At 33.7% G+C, this 16,156-nt stretch overlaps 1 protein-coding gene across 1 annotated transcript; it reads right to left on the bottom strand.

The window, feature by feature from the left end:
• Positions 1 to 12,110: 12,110 nt before the first annotated feature.
• Positions 12,111 to 12,961, bottom strand: LOC132044499 (proteinase inhibitor I-B-like). Its single transcript, XM_059434992.1, has 3 exons — positions 12,805 to 12,961; positions 12,616 to 12,690; positions 12,111 to 12,464 (listed from the first exon to the last, which is right to left on the bottom strand). Exons 1-3 carry the CDS (start codon positions 12,848 to 12,850, stop codon positions 12,262 to 12,264), a joined length of 324 nt encoding a protein of 107 aa, XP_059290975.1. The 5' UTR covers positions 12,851 to 12,961; the 3' UTR covers positions 12,111 to 12,261.
• Positions 12,962 to 16,156: the final 3,195 nt, after the last annotated feature.

Genomic DNA, 16,156 nt, shown 5'->3' with positions numbered 1-16,156 from the left:
TAATTAAAAAAAAAATCTTCCTTTTCTAAATTTCGTGTCATTGAAAATGAAACGAATGGATTACATTGAATAAAATAATTCTATATGATTATCCTCATGACATTGCCTAATTGTGAGTCTTATCTCATTGTTCTTTTTTTCATTATCTTTAATAGTTCAAAGTTCAAACCAAAGTAGATTAATTATCATAGAGCCACCAATCAGATTCGGATGAATTGAATCTCAAACACGGCTTCCAAACACGTTAGCAACTTCCTATGATCTCCCCTTTTATATTTTTATCTTCACTTAATTTCTCTTTGATTAGATATGATTAAGATAAGAGTTGGGGGTTGAGAATTAACACCGAATTTATTTAAATCTAATATTCGATGTAGAGTGTAGATATATGTATAAAAGATCACGAACATTATAAGTAATAAATAGTAGTTATGAAATCATTATCAAAAATATAATAATTTAATACTAAGAACCTTAAATATTGAATTTGTAAAACTTAAATCATGAATCTGTCTCTGATTATGATTTCTAATTACATGAACAGACACATAACTCATACTGCGATGCATGCGTCTAGGGAGACTAATTAATGACGATTCGTTTATTAGTACTTCAAAATGTTAAAATTTTATGGGGCGGCATGTTAATACCGACATCTAACCTGCATCTGCTATTTAATGATTTGTTTTTTTGTATATAATACCCGTTATGACATGCAGTGTTTGAAGTTTGGTTTAACAAAGCCATCTGAAGTTACATATGACTGAAATTTATCAGTCTTTTTTGCATAACGTTCAGATAAAAATGGTTGGACTTCAGTCATTTTTGCCTAAAGTTCAGGCAAAAATGTTTGGACTTCAATCATTTTGGCGTAACTTCAGCTATATCTATTATCTATTCAAAGTTAATGAACATATAGCTGAAATTTAAGTAAAAAATGGAATTTCAAGCAAAAATAAATCAAAGTTAATTAGATAAAAAAAATAATTTCAAGTAAAATAATTTCAGCAAAAGTAATTGAACTTCAGTCATGTGTACCTGAACTTCAAACTATATGAGACTCGGAAGTAAATATACATACAGAAATTTTTTAAAAACGAATACAAATTAAATGGCAACGCCAAAATGAGGTGTCTCTCCACTCAGCACTTGCAATCTTGAGATAGATATATGCTCGCACACAATCACTCTGGCCCATTATTTACTTGGAATGGATTGATGTGAAATGATTGATGGGATTTGGGCCACCTTGTTTTTAAGTGTTCCCTAACAGAGCAAGAATAAAGCAATAATCGAGAAAATTATACTTTTTGTCTATATCAATATAGTACTTATATGATTTTGACGGGATATAAAATTCAAGCAAGATATGAATTTTTTTGACTATTGAAAGATTTCAGCCGTATGTATCGGAAATTGGCAACCTTCAAACGAGTATATCAGAAGTTCGTTTGCACAAATAATATAACAACTTCAAGCAAAAATTATAATTTCGGAAGCAAAATTTTGCAACTTTAATCACATGTATCGAAGTTATTTATGAAGTGATTAAACTTACAAACTTCTAATAACTTAATGAAATTCTCAAAGTCGGCTATCTGTGAAGTTCCTTCGTTTATTGGTCATTTGGAAAATTAAATATTCATTTATGTATTTCCCTTTTATCAAATAACAAGGACAGGTGATAGAAAAAAGTAAAATTTACTTGGCATAACTTACATTATTATCTATTTATGGAACATAACTAAATTTTACAATAATTATATTTAGTAGTTAAAATATAACATATTTACTTCCTATAGCTACCACTTTTTTACCACTCATCTGATAACTTCCCACACCCCTAAATTTAAAGTCAAAAAAACGTCCCTCTCTCCTATCCCCCTAAATACACGCCATTATGCCCAATATCCCTTAATTTCCTCCAATTTCAAATCAGTTTTACAATAGTTCATGTTTCTTGTTTATCTTTAATTAACTACTCATTAATTTCACTCATAATTCAAATCTAATTCCCAAAAAAGGTAAGATTCTATACTAATTTTTACGTTTCACCGTGTATTTAACCTATATATTTATGTTGTATTTTCAATATATTTAGTTTGTTTGTATTTTTTAGTTCAATTATTACAGATCTGTGACTTAACCAGATCTATATTTTATGTGCATTTTAAGTATAGTTTGTATTGTTATTTTTTTCACATGTTTCTTCAGTTAATTCGTGTTTATTGTCCTTCACCATAACTTTAATTTTTTGTAGTATATTTATGTTGGAAATGATATTTCCGGTGAGCATTCCGATGATGGTTCAAGAAGAAATCGAGAAGATGAGTTAAAGAAGAAGGTGAGTTGATGAAGTAAAACATAGTGAATGTTTGGTCCGATTTTACAAGCTTGAATCCTATTGGATCTATTACTTTGGGCCAACATATTCCTCATCTTACATTATCGAACGAATCGGGCAAAACAACAAAGGAAGTTAGGCCCAACTTCGACACATAAAATATTCTTCAATAATATTAAAGAAGCATAGGATAGTTATTGTGTACATAGTCACATAGAGTAAGTGACACTTTTTGATTCTCTATGAGCTGTACATAATCCATAATGAGTTAGTTACATAGTACAGAATATTTAGCATTTAGTCCCTAGGATAATTGTATAAAATCCTATATACACTGCGCTTTGGATCATCAATTTTACAAGGAAATTTCCAAATCAGTCTCTCAATATTTTAACTTGGTATCAGAGCATTAAGGAGCTCGATCCTGGCATCCTTCATCATCACTGTCAATCTTCTTCTTCTTCTTCAAATAAGCAACCTATAACTCGAAATTTGAATCAATATGGACGAAAATGCTTGTTTCGTTCGGGAACAACTTCCACCGTTGGAAAAGAGACCAATGTGACGAATGTCATTGATGCAAGTCACCCTATTACCTCGCAACCTTCGCATTTCGGAATGACCTCGTTCACTCCATTTTTGATGGAAAGGGATTTAAAAAAGGTTATCCTCATAGCTTTATCTCGGCTAAGAGGAAACTTGGATTCATTAATGGATCTTACATCGCACTGCATCGAATTCTTCGCATTATCCCTTAACGGAGCTGCCGTAATGATATGGTTACAAGATGGTTACTAAACCCGTCTCAAAAGACATCGTGGATAGTGTTATATATTCCAAATTAAAGAAAGGATCTATGGATCAACTTAGAGCAAAGGTTTGGAAAGTCGAATTTGAGCAAAGCTCTATCATCTACAAAAGGAGCTAAAAAAAACACAGATGTCTCGGGGTATTTTACCAAACCGAAAAATTATGGGATGAGCTAGACTCATTGAACTCGCATACATAGTGTGTACCGTGATCGCATTTAGGAGGGGAAGAAGAAACTAGCTAAATCTCAGAGGATCAAAGGATGATTCAATTCTTAACGGGATTGAATGATGTGTATTCGTATGCTGTGAGGAAACATACCGATGCTAAACCCTTACCTAGCATGGATCATGCATACTCTTTGTTATTACAAGATGAAAACCAAAGAGAGATATATGTCAATGCATTTATTCCATCGATTCAAGTTCATTCAGCGGCAAAGAATCAGGGAAGGAACATTCAGAAAGTTGGAAACCAAATGCAAAACCAAGGAAGGTACAGAAATGCACCACCATCACAAAGGTTTGGAAATTCTTTTCAGAAACCAACCTATTCACCTAAGAAGTTTAGGAAGAAGAGCAAATACAACCCAAATGTGACTTGCACATATTGTCACAAAGTGGGACACACTGAAGATGACTGCTACAGGTTACATGGTTTTCCTGAGGATTTTCAATTCACCAATCAGAAAGGAGATGGAACACAAGCAAGAGCAAATGCAGAATAATTGATATACGGCGAGAATTTTGCAATGCAAAATGAATCTACTGCACATGGTCAAATGCAGTTCAGTAAAGAGCAGTGCACAGAAATAGCAAAAATGGTCTATAAGCAGATGCAGCTGGGGAAAACAAGCACATCTAATCCAGAGATCAATGCCAATGCTTGTGCTGGTACAATTTTAAAATATTCAGGCTCTTGTTTATCTATTCATAACTCTAAAACTTGGATTATAGATTCGGTGGGCATCGTAACATATGTGTTTTGATTCATCTTCTTTTTCATCATTAATTGCACTTCCTATTAATTTAAGATCAATCGCCTGCAATTCCTTTAGGATAATATCACACATTTGTACCCATCCCGCACAATCTTACTCTTAAGAATGTGCTCTCTATGTCCCGTATTTTAAGTACAATCTACTCGTCAATAGGTTATGTATTCAACTTACTTGCTCGCATTTTTTACACCCACCGAGTGTATATTGCAGATTATTCCTTGAGGAGAGTCAGAGCTTTTGGTGAAGTGAAGGAGGGACTATATTTCTTACATCCTAGAGTGTCAAGTATTAAGAGTTTAAGCAATGAAACTGTTTTTTCAATTCAAAAAGGAAGTGATTCCAATAGTTTATGTAGCCTTTCTTTAAATCCGGTTGTTAATCTTTGTCTCAGATGTAAAGCTTTGGCATGTTAGGCTTGGGCATTTGCCTTTCTCAGTAATGAAAAAGTTCCATTTCATTCATTTTCCTGTTAACTTTGAATATGTGTGTGACATATGCCCAAAGGCTAAGCAAACCAGGTCACCTTTTCCTATCAGCCATATAAAGTCTACTAGGATTTTTGAGCTGATTCACATAGACACATGGGGGCCATATAAGCACCCCACTCATGATGGATATAAGTACTTTCTTACTATAGTTGATGACTACAGTAGAGGAACCTGGACATTTTTATTAACAAATAAAAGTAATGCTTTTCCTGTTCTGAAAACATTTTTGTCCATGGTAGAAAGACAGTTTGAGGTTCATGTTAAGAGCATCAGATCCGATAATGCTTTTGAGTTAGGAAGAGGTTCACTTGAGGCAATTTTCTTAAAAGAAAAGGGAATTTTTCATCAAAAATTTGACCGCCACCCCACAACATGGGGTGGTGGAGAGAAAACATAGACATCTCTTGAACTTGCTAGAGGATTATTCTTTCAATCTAAAGTACCCATATCCTATTGGGGTGAATGTATTTACTTGCTACACATTTGATCAATAGAATGCCTTCTAAAGTTCTCAAAGGGAAGAGCCCTTATCAGGTCCTATTTGGGAGAAAACCATCTTATACTTTCCTGAAATCATTTGGATGCCTCTGTTATGCATCTAAGAATCCAAGGAAGGGGGAAGTTTGATGAAAGTGGCAAGAAAATGTGTTTTCTTGGTTATCCCACTAAAGAAGGTTACAAAGTTCTGGATCTAGAGACAAAACATATTCTAGTTTCCAGAGATGTGCATTTCCATGAAGAAATATTCCCTTTCATGACAAATGAAGCTGCAGCATCCACCTATCACACTCACTTCCCAGAACCTGACATATCCATTGATCCAGACCCTCATTCATTTCTGCATCTCCCACAGTCTAATCCTACCCCATCAGACACAACCAGTGATAATTCTTTCTCTTCACACCACCCTCCAACACCACCCACTGAACCAGACTCACCCAGTCTACCACCACCATCACCTACTTCTCCTACTTTCCCACATAATGCTTATTTCGTTCCCCACCGTAAGGAGTGATAGACTTTCTCACCAACCCGCCATTTAAAGGATTACATTTGCAACAAGATCTATCTCATGCACATCACTCATCCTTTTCTCTCACAACCCTCTGACACTCCTATCTACTCTTTCCATGCCCTGTCTACTACCAACCAAAATGTCCTACATGCCATTTCCTCTTTGACTGAACCAAAGAGTTTCTCAGAAGCATCTATGCACCCAGGATGGCAGGAAGCTATGAAAGCTGAAATTTCTGCCCTAGAATCTAACCACACTTGGGAGGTGGTGGAACTTCCTAAGGGAAAGAAAGCTTTACCTTGCAAATGGGTGTACAAGATAAAGCATCATTCTGATGGTTCAATTGAAAGACTCAAAGCTCGACTAGTTGTGAGGGGGGATATTCAAAGGGAGGGGATTGACTACAATGAAACATTCTCCCCAGTGGTAAAGATGACCACAGTGAGGTGTTTGTTGGCTGTAGCAGTAAAGAAAGGATGGGGTGTTTCTCAATTGGATGTCAACAATGCGTTTTTGCATGGAGACCTACAGGAGGAAGTTTTCATGAAATTCCCTGCAGGTATTACTCCTCCTAGTCCTAATCATGCTTGCCTACTCAAGAAATCACTCTATGGACTCAAGCAAGCCTCCAGGCAGTGGTATGCCAGACTTGCAGGAGCTTTAAGTTTTAAAGGGTATTCAGCTTCTTTCAACGACTACTCTCTATTTTTTAAGAAGACAGGTGATCGTATCGCTATAATTAGCCTATGTCGATGATATACTTTGTGCAATCACCAAGAGGAAATTACTCGATTCGCCTATTTTTGAACACGAATTTAAAGTCAAAAACTTAGGGGATATTCATTATTTCTTGGGCATGGAGGTTTTCGAGAGCCACATGGATTTATCATTAATCAAACAAAAATTTACCTCGGATCTCTTACTTGAGTTCGATTGCTCTCATCTTCCCAAAGTTTCTTCTCCAATTGACCCCCGCACACAAATTTGACACTAAAAATCAAATCTTGCTCAATGATCCTACAATCTTAGATATTTGGTAGGTAAATTGAACTATCTAACCAATACCAGACCTGATTTATCCTTTGCTGTGCTCAAACTCAGTCAATACATGCAAAACCCTACCACTGAACACTTTTCTGCTGCACTCCGAGTGCTCAAATACCTTTCTCTGAACCCCACACAAGGGATTTATCTCTCATCAGCACCCTCGTTCACATTGAGTGCCTATTGCGATGCAGATTGGGGTTCTTGCCCTCTTTCTCGCAAATCCGTGTCTGGTTTCTACATTACTCTTGGAGGAGCACCCATTTCGTGGAAATCCAAGAAACAGGCATCAATCTCTCTCTCTCGCCGAAGTATATATCGATCGATGCGACGGTCACTTACCGAAATCTTATTGGTTGCTTCGTCTTCTTGAAGATTTTTCTCTCACACCATCTTTGCCGGTACCCATACACTCCGATAGCCAGGCGGCTATTCACATTGCTCGGAACCCCGTTTTTCATGAACGGACTAAGCATGTCGAAATCGACTGCCATTTTGTCCGCCAACAGTTCTTATCAGGTTTGATCTCACTCTCGTATGTTCCCTCAAAATTTCAGATCGCCGACATTTTCACCAAGCCCCTATCTGGGGTTTCTCACCGTGAAATGCTATCCAAGTTGGGGGTTTCTCCTCTCCCCTCCAACTTGAGGGGGGATGTTGGAAATGATATTTCCGGTGAGCATTCCGATGATGGTTCAAGAAGAAATCGAGAAGATGAGTTAAAGAAGAAGGTGAGTTGATGAAGTAAAACATAGTGAATGTTTGGTCTGATTTTTACAAGCTTGACATCTGTTGGATCTATTACTTTGGGCCAACATATTCCTCATCTTACTGGGCTGAACGAATGGGCAAAACAACAAAGGAAGAAGGCCCAACTCTTGGACACACAGCAGCCCAATAATATTAAAGAAGCATAGGATAGTTATTGTGTACATAGTCACATAGAGTAAGTGACACTTTTTGATTCTCTATGAGCTGTACATAATCCATAATGAGTTAGTTACATAGTACAGAATATTTAGCATTTAGTCCCTAGGATAATTGTATAAAATCCTATATACACTCTTTTATATGGATCATCAATTTTACAAGGAAATTTCCAAATCAGTCTCTCAATATTTTAACAACCATTTAAATACAGTCGAAATATATAGCAAATATAACTTAGATATATTCCATAAGTCCACTCTTAATGTACGGCAGTGTTGCGAAAAGTTAAAATTTCATCTAAATACACTCCAATATATGTAAAATATACATATGAAATATAGTTAACAATAAACCGGAATAAGTAGTATCTAAGAATCGGTAAAATGCAACTAAAACATAGCCAAAATATATACGAAATACAACTATTAAAACGTAAATCCAAAACAAAAGGTCAAATCGACTTTTATATAGAGTAGACTTTTCAAATCTTATTAAACCACCAATATAACATAACATCTTGTTAATCGTTTGAATGGGATATGAGATCGATATGGAATGGGAGGATATTTGCGTGAATCGGGGAACATTAAAAATCGATTTTAATTTAAATTGGAATAGATTTTGTTTCCATAAATATAGCACTTTCGACCGTGTGTATTTTCGTTATATTTATCCTATATTTAAGTCGACGCGTCTACTAGCTAAATATAGGGTCCTCCAGCTACGAATTGTAAATGTAGAACATGTAGTTATAGGTTGTTAAAAGGAGCTAAAAGGTAGCTGTTTGTGAAAATTTTTCTAGAAAAAATTGCACTTTTTCCCTTCAAATGGGTTGGTCTTTAATTTTTGTCCTTCAAATAGGCAGGTCTTTAATTTTTTGTCCTTAGCAATCGAATTTATGTCTAGTGGATAAGTTTTTTTAGGTGGGGGTATAACTTGTGCAATATTATAATGCGAAAATAAAACTTATGTCCTACAAAAAAATTATTTGCCTTGAGTAGGGCTATTCAAAACTGAACCATAACCGATAACCTAACTGTAAAATTGGTCTATTGATATTGTATTATCAGATTAGCGGTTGGTGAATGGATTAAACTTTTATAGTTAATGGTTTATCGGTGCGAGGCCAAATTACATTATTTTCTTATCGAGTAAATTGTTAATCCGTTAAGAATTATCATATTTATATTTTTACCCTAAGTATATAAAGTATCTATGAGTTTTTGGCAAAAATTATCCCTTATTTTTAAGGTAGGTCTAACATTGTCCTTCATATATAACCTTAAGCGTTATTTGTCCTTTTAAGTTTGTAAAAGTTGATCACTTTTAGTCTAACAAACAAAAAACACCATCATCTGTTAAAAAACTAACAGCAACACATGATTGTTCTATTGCCCTCTTCTTTCCAGAATTGTTTTACCGCAGAAAATTACTACGTCCTTGGTTTTTAAACATGCTCAAATCGCCGCAACATACTCATATAATTCTCTGATAGTTACCTAAAGACAATACTCCGTATCTGCATACCAATGGCATATATAGAAAGATTTGGAAGCTGCGACTTTAATTTTGTCCCTGAAAGCTAAACTCCATGTTGTGATTTTAGTTTTCATTTTCTCTTAAATTTAGCTGATATACCACCCGATAAATGTCCGACAATTGCTAATACGATACCGAACCAACTGATATCTTATCGGTTGGCTAACCGATTAGTACATTTAAAAGCCGATAATCGATAAGCCGAACAGTTAAGAGTAATTATTCGCCCGATAACCAGATAAAAATTAAAGACTAGCACAAAATGGATGGATGAGGAGCTTTTATCAGAGTGATTGGGCAGCGATGGACTTGTAAGTGGGCCTATAATTTACAACAGGGCCCAGTGCGTCACAGCCCATCAGGCCATCACCTTACCGTCATCATCACTGGGACCCTTGTAAGACCCGAAAACATTTTTTTTTGTGCGGAATGTCCTTCAGAGGCACTAGTCTTTAATTTTTTCCCCTCAAATTTGAAATCTTTAATTTTTGTCCTTTGCTTAAGATTCATGAATTTCAGATTTGAATTTTCACTTAATTAAATATTAAAAAAAAAAATCGCAATTTTAGTAAATTTGTAAAGAAAAAAGTTGAAAAAATGCCAATAGGCCTAAACTATACTTTACCCGAAAAATTAGGCCTTAAAGCAAAGGTTCTGCCTTGAGGCTTAATTTTGGGTAAAAGTTCGCCTTAAGACAAATAGGCCTAATTTTAATTTGCCGCCTTAAGACAACTAGACCTAATTTTGTTACAAACGTCTGCCTTGCTATTTTTTCTTTTTAACTAAGCCGAAATTCAAACCCAGAACCTCAAGATATTAAGTGAAGGACAAAAATTAAAGACCATTTGAAGGACAATCGTGCAAATGACCCACTTGAAAATGCACTTATCACCACATTTCATGGACTGATGTTTGCAAATATCTCTTTTCAGGCCCCATTAGATTTTATTCTTATTTTAAAAGTTGCGCATATATATTTTAAGAAGTTACTTTTCTGAATAACGCTAGATTCAATTTTAATGTTTGCTTATATATTTCTCAACTTTACAGGTAAAGCATTAGGCTGCCATTTAATATTTATAATACAAAATTTTAGATCACAATCTAACGATATCTGTCAAAGCAAATCTTTTGATCATAATCTAAAAGGTACATTAGAGCTACTCTTTGTCTTAGATTCTCAATCATGGAAGCTAAATTTAGTTCAAACGGCTCAGGAAAACTTTTTCCTGAAAGGAAGAAATCTGGTTTATTCCGAGATTCAGCTTCATAGCTAAGGAATCACGGCACCTGATGAGAGCACAGAAGTGCGAAAAAGTGGTGGACATGTGCAGTTTCCTAATCTAGGCAGAATAGGATTGAGATTACTTTATGTCTTTTTAGCTTCTGTTATTTGTTTATACTTGAAGTTTGTTTTCTTTTCTTTTTGGCAATTTTAATAAAAATATCCTCCACTAAGGTTACTTAGTGGTGTTACTTAGTGGTTACATTAAAAAAAAAAAAAAAGATTTATAAATTACAAAAAATATTTAAAAAAATCATTTACTAAATAATTATCCTAATAAGGAATAAATGATACTTGTAAAAGTTTCACCTTGCGTGCACAAGATTTTCTAACCGTTTATTTTGACTCCTTTTTCAAACTTCCTGCCTAACACGTAACCTCTTCCACTCCATCCTTGATCATTATTGTTTTGTATGAGGATTGAGGGCCTAAATTACTAAATCATACACAGTATATACACAAAAAATATCTCAATAACAGAGCCACCAAAACTTCAAAATAATAGTGGTGATTGTTATTCTCTGTATGAGGGTATAATAATATTTTTATTCGCATCTAAAAGGGTTAAATGAGCAGGTTGGATGAATTTGAGCAGGTCAATTGAATTGAGTTAATAAATGATAGCTTAATTCGTACCCTTATACTGTTGTGAATCTTTCTCGGTTATTTAGAGATCATATTTTTAAGTTACATGAGTTGTCAACTACTATTGTTAGTCACAGAGAGAAGATATTTCTGAACTGTTTGAAGAATTGACGTGCACAAAGTTGAAATTCACTTCGACATATCACCCCATTATGGACAATCTTGGAGGTTTTTGACAATTTTCAAATTTTGAATAACCTTGAGGATAAGGTTCCTTTGAGAGTTATGGACCGTAATAATTTAAGTTGAAGTTAGTAGAGGTCCTATAAATCTTATTATGGCCAGTTTAGTCCTTACTGTTAATTTCTTGTTTTACACCTAGATATCTTTTGTAGTTCCTTCTAGTATGGACACGTGTTTGCTTTATGAGCATTTGGTTGTTACATTAGCCAGCTGATGTACTAACTCTATTTTAATGAAAAATGTCAAAGAACTTTTCCTTCTTCCTCTTTTAATTTCTCATTTTCTCTCTTCTTCCCTTCCATTTTCCGCATTTCTTCTTAAGAGCAAAGGCGATTAAACTTTTGGATTCAATCTATAAAATTTTCTTATAGAATTCATTTTATTTTTAAAATGATAAATTCGAACCTATTATTTATCGTAATTTTAATTTTTATACCTAAATTATGTTTCGTATTAAAATACTAATTCAGATGACCCCGATAACTACACATATGCTGCATCTGCCACTGAATTGAGCTCAATCTTAGCTCAGATCGTGACACGTCTTTATGGGATATGTTGATAATTGATTTTTTTTTTTTTTAATTCTTCTTACTACTTTGTCTTTCTTCTGAATCCATTTTGGGAGTTGTTTTGAAATCTTCAAACTGGTAGCTAGTATGAGATATCCTGCGTGTATATGTCCTCCAGAGAATCAAAAGAGAAACAGAACTTAAACCTGTGCTTTTACTCCAAAAAAAAATAAAAAGAAGATAAAAATAGAGCGATTAAAATAAAATGAAAAAGGGCGGTGATTAACAATCATAAACGGAATGGTCAGGATGATATATCGAAAGCCACACTTATTTATTAGTCCAAATATCACTGCACTGGCATAGGCATACATGGAGACAATAACCATACAGCTTCAATTTATTTTCTTGGGACTAATCATACTTAAAACACTCCATGGACTATGGGAGTAATTTTTTATTTTCTTTAACCAACTCGAGGAGTTTGTACGACAAAGTCCAAGACATTAACAAAAAGACGAACTCGATCACATCTAAAATCTGTTGTCACTGGAGAACCATTCAATATACTGGGAACATTAGTTATATTTGAATTTTCATTCTGAATTGTTTGTCTCGCAAGCCTGGCTGGTACACCAAGAAGTTCTGGCCATGTGTCCTTTGTCACTCCTATAATTTACATATAGTTTCGTTAGAGAAGGGAGAGAATATGATGAAAATAATTAGAAACAGTATGCATAATTAATTATAATTAGATATAAGAAAGTAACATATATAACTAGGAAGAAGTGGTAGGGAGATAAAAGACTATAAATAAAACCTGGGCAATCAGACTGAGAAACATCAAGTTGCAAGACATTGATTTCCAAATCTCGAGCAGTGAGAGGTTGAAACACTGGTCATAGAATAATTTACATAAGTTAATGTTTTTTAGTAATAGATAGAAATAAATGTGAACAAAGTAAAAGACTAAATGTGGGAATTAATGAGAGAGAGAAATAGGGCTAACGTGATGCCAGAAGCAGGAGAGCAACAGCGTAAGCTAACTTCTCCATAGTCTTTGGCTAAATTTTCTAATTGCTATGGAAAATTGAAATTAAGCAAACCAAGTTGTGATTATTTGTTAGATTGTTTGGTTTTAAGGGGGTATTTATAGGAGAGTTTTTGCCTCAAATTACATGCATGAAAACGACTTGTTTTTCTTATGAGCAGCCATAATATAGTGGATTTAATTAATGTTGAAAGCTTGATAAGTTGTCCCATCCATTACTCAATGTTATTTTATTCTTTTGTTGAGTTTGTGTCAGTTATCGTTCTTACATTACGTGTTACACTAAACTATTGTTCCAGAACTTATTGTTTTATGATTTTCATATAGATCTATGAAAAAAGCATCTGTGGAGCAAATTATTCCACGTGGATGATGCTAACTTATTACTTTCTCCCTTTTATTTTAACTGTCGTTTGAATTGTTTTTACGCGCATTAAAAAAACAATAAATACAACATCTTATTTTTAAAAGTCAAACTATTCAATAGTAAAATGAAACAGACAAATTAGATTGTAATGATTCAGACACCATCCAACTAATCTGAAATGGCACGTACTTACCGTCATTGCGTTGAGTCTTGTAAATAATCATGTGCCTTTTGGATTACTTTTTAACTTGCTAGGTCAAGAAACCATAGAGTAGTGGATGGTCAGAATAAGAAATACGGAAAAGGTCTAGATGTACTCTTCTATCATATGAAATTACACGGATATATTCGTCATTATAAGGTGGTCTCACATATGCTTTTAACATTATTTTTTGGATTACTCATGCCCTTAATTTAACGGAAACACGATAAAAAAATTGAAGGGTAAATTTGTGCAGTTTCGCATAGTATAGAGGCATATTTGATCCATTAAAATTCCTAAATATTATGGCAAAAAATAAAAATATGGCACAAAATATCATTGCATTCCAAAACATAAAAAACATTTACAATTACAATCCATGCATCCACCATTATATTACATCTAAATTATACAACTAAAAAATCAAATGCAATTACAACTATCCTTTAAAGATTGTTTTCACAAACCCATTTTCCCTTTCAAAAGATTTGTTTAACTAATGATCATATCATTTTTATTTTTCAATTTTTTGATGATCTGGATAGTTTTTTTTGGATATTTTTCGTCTTCACAGTCCTAATATCTACACGATAATGCATGCAATAACGCCGCGCACAAAACATAAACATAAAAAAATTCATTACTGGTCTGTCAAAAAAAAAAAAAAAAAATCACAAGTCTAATGTAAATCATTACGGTTCACAAAAAAAAACCACAAGTCATTACAGATCTACTAAATTTCTGTTATGCGTAGAATTCGCAAAAGGGCCAGACCACATTGAATTTTATGTAAAACCGTATAAATGCTTAAAATGTAATATTCTCTCTAGTATTGTTATCAAAGTTTCAACACTGCGGGAGACGTTTTTTCAGGTGTCATAAGTCTAATGTAAGTTATCTCTTTTTCCTTGTGATTTTTTTTTTTTTTGTGGCAAATCTATAATGATTTTTTTTTATGTTAAATGTTTTGTACGGCAGTTGTTGCATGCATTAACTTGTAGATATTGAGACTGGGAAAAGACGAAAAATATCTAGGTCATTAACAAATTGAAAAATAAAAATGATATCATCATTAGTAAAACAAATCTTTTGGAAAGGGAAAATGGTGCTCTTGTTTGTGAATACAATCATTAAAAGATGATTGTAGTTGCATTTTATCTTTTCGTTGTATAATTTAGATGTAATGTAATGGTGCATGGATTGTAATTGCAAATGTTTTTTATGTTTTGGAATGCAATGATATTTTTGTGCCATATTTTTGTTTTTTACCATAATATTTAGGAATTTCAGTGGATCAAATATGCCCCTATACTATGCGAATCTGCACAAATCTGCCCTCCAATATTTTTGTCGTGTTTCCGTTTTATCAAGGGAATGAGTAATCCAAAAATAACATTAAGGGCATATGTGAGACCACCTTTTAACGATGGGCATATCCATGAAGTTTCATATAGTAGAAAGGCACATCTGGACCTTTTCCGTAAGAAATATGATAAGTTCAATCCAAGAAACACGTGTAATAACGTGAAAATAGGATCTCTTACCCTCTTACAATTTGAATAGAAGAAAATGACTCCTTTCGCATATGCCATCTGATAAGATTTATTTAATTAACCGAAAATTTGTAACGTTGGTTAATAATTCAATCTTTTAACATTCTCTCCTCTCCATAGCCTAACAATAATTTTTCCATTTCCTTCCAAATCTTTCAAACAGGAGAGGACGAAAAATATTTCGAATGCACTTCAGTTTTGAAATTTCTACCCACATAGTTTTCCATTGTTAAATAATCTCAACTAATGCGCAACTCGTACGAGTTGTCCTTTTTCAATTCTATTTTTGAATTGAAGAATTTTAAGATTATAAACAAACTATTAAATTCAATTGCGCTTCGTGCCGTGTGAAAGATATCAATTAATTGAGTAGTATCTTAACTTATAAAGCCTACATAAAATTTTCAAGTAGATGAAAAAAACACTAACAAAAATTATTCAATCACCATTTATCTAAATAATACTCTAGCTAATCAGTCATAAACTTCTATATTGTTTCTTGAATTATTGCCTTCAATTCCATTGGTATCTTCCTCACAGTTTTGAATGGAATAAGTAGCAAGAGTGATAGATTGATCTCAATATTCCAAACCCTGAAGAGACATTCAAAAACAAAGGGAAAATGTTGAAATAATATACTCAAAAGATACTAATAAAATGGGGGAAAGCAACCGCAAATCATCACGAAAATCACCATGAGAGCAACGAATTGTTATAAGAATAGGAACCAAAAATGCTTGAATTTTTCATGTTACAATTAAGAAAATAATCAACGAAACACAAAATCAACAAAAATATGAAAAAAAGAATGCCAAAGGCTTATAAATGTGACTATTCTTCAAGTGCCGGATTCAAGACAATCATTATGAAAAGTCATGAAAATCTCAAACCACTACTAGAAAAACTTGAATTACATGGAGAATTTGTCGGGGATTTTGAAGCAAAATTCGCAGGAAAATAAGTTTCCTGCGAATTTTCTTGCCAAATAAGATCCCTTGGAATTAAGCTCATGGGTAATTATTAACTCCGAATTTTAAAATCCCCAGGTAATTTACTTGGGGATGTCTAATTCGCAAGTAAATTAGCTGCGAATATTTTCGCAAGAAGCACAAAAAAATCACATGAAATTTTCTGTAAAGTTTTGTGAAAAAGAGGAATTTTGCTGCGGAATTTCATGGGAAAAAATCC

The sequence above is a fragment of the Lycium ferocissimum genome, unplaced genomic scaffold, assembly GCF_029784015.1.
Source record: "Lycium ferocissimum isolate CSIRO_LF1 unplaced genomic scaffold, AGI_CSIRO_Lferr_CH_V1 ctg4666, whole genome shotgun sequence".
In the NCBI taxonomy this organism is placed as follows: domain Eukaryota; kingdom Viridiplantae; phylum Streptophyta; class Magnoliopsida; order Solanales; family Solanaceae; genus Lycium; species Lycium ferocissimum.
This window is presented reverse-complemented; position numbering and strand designations above follow the sequence as displayed.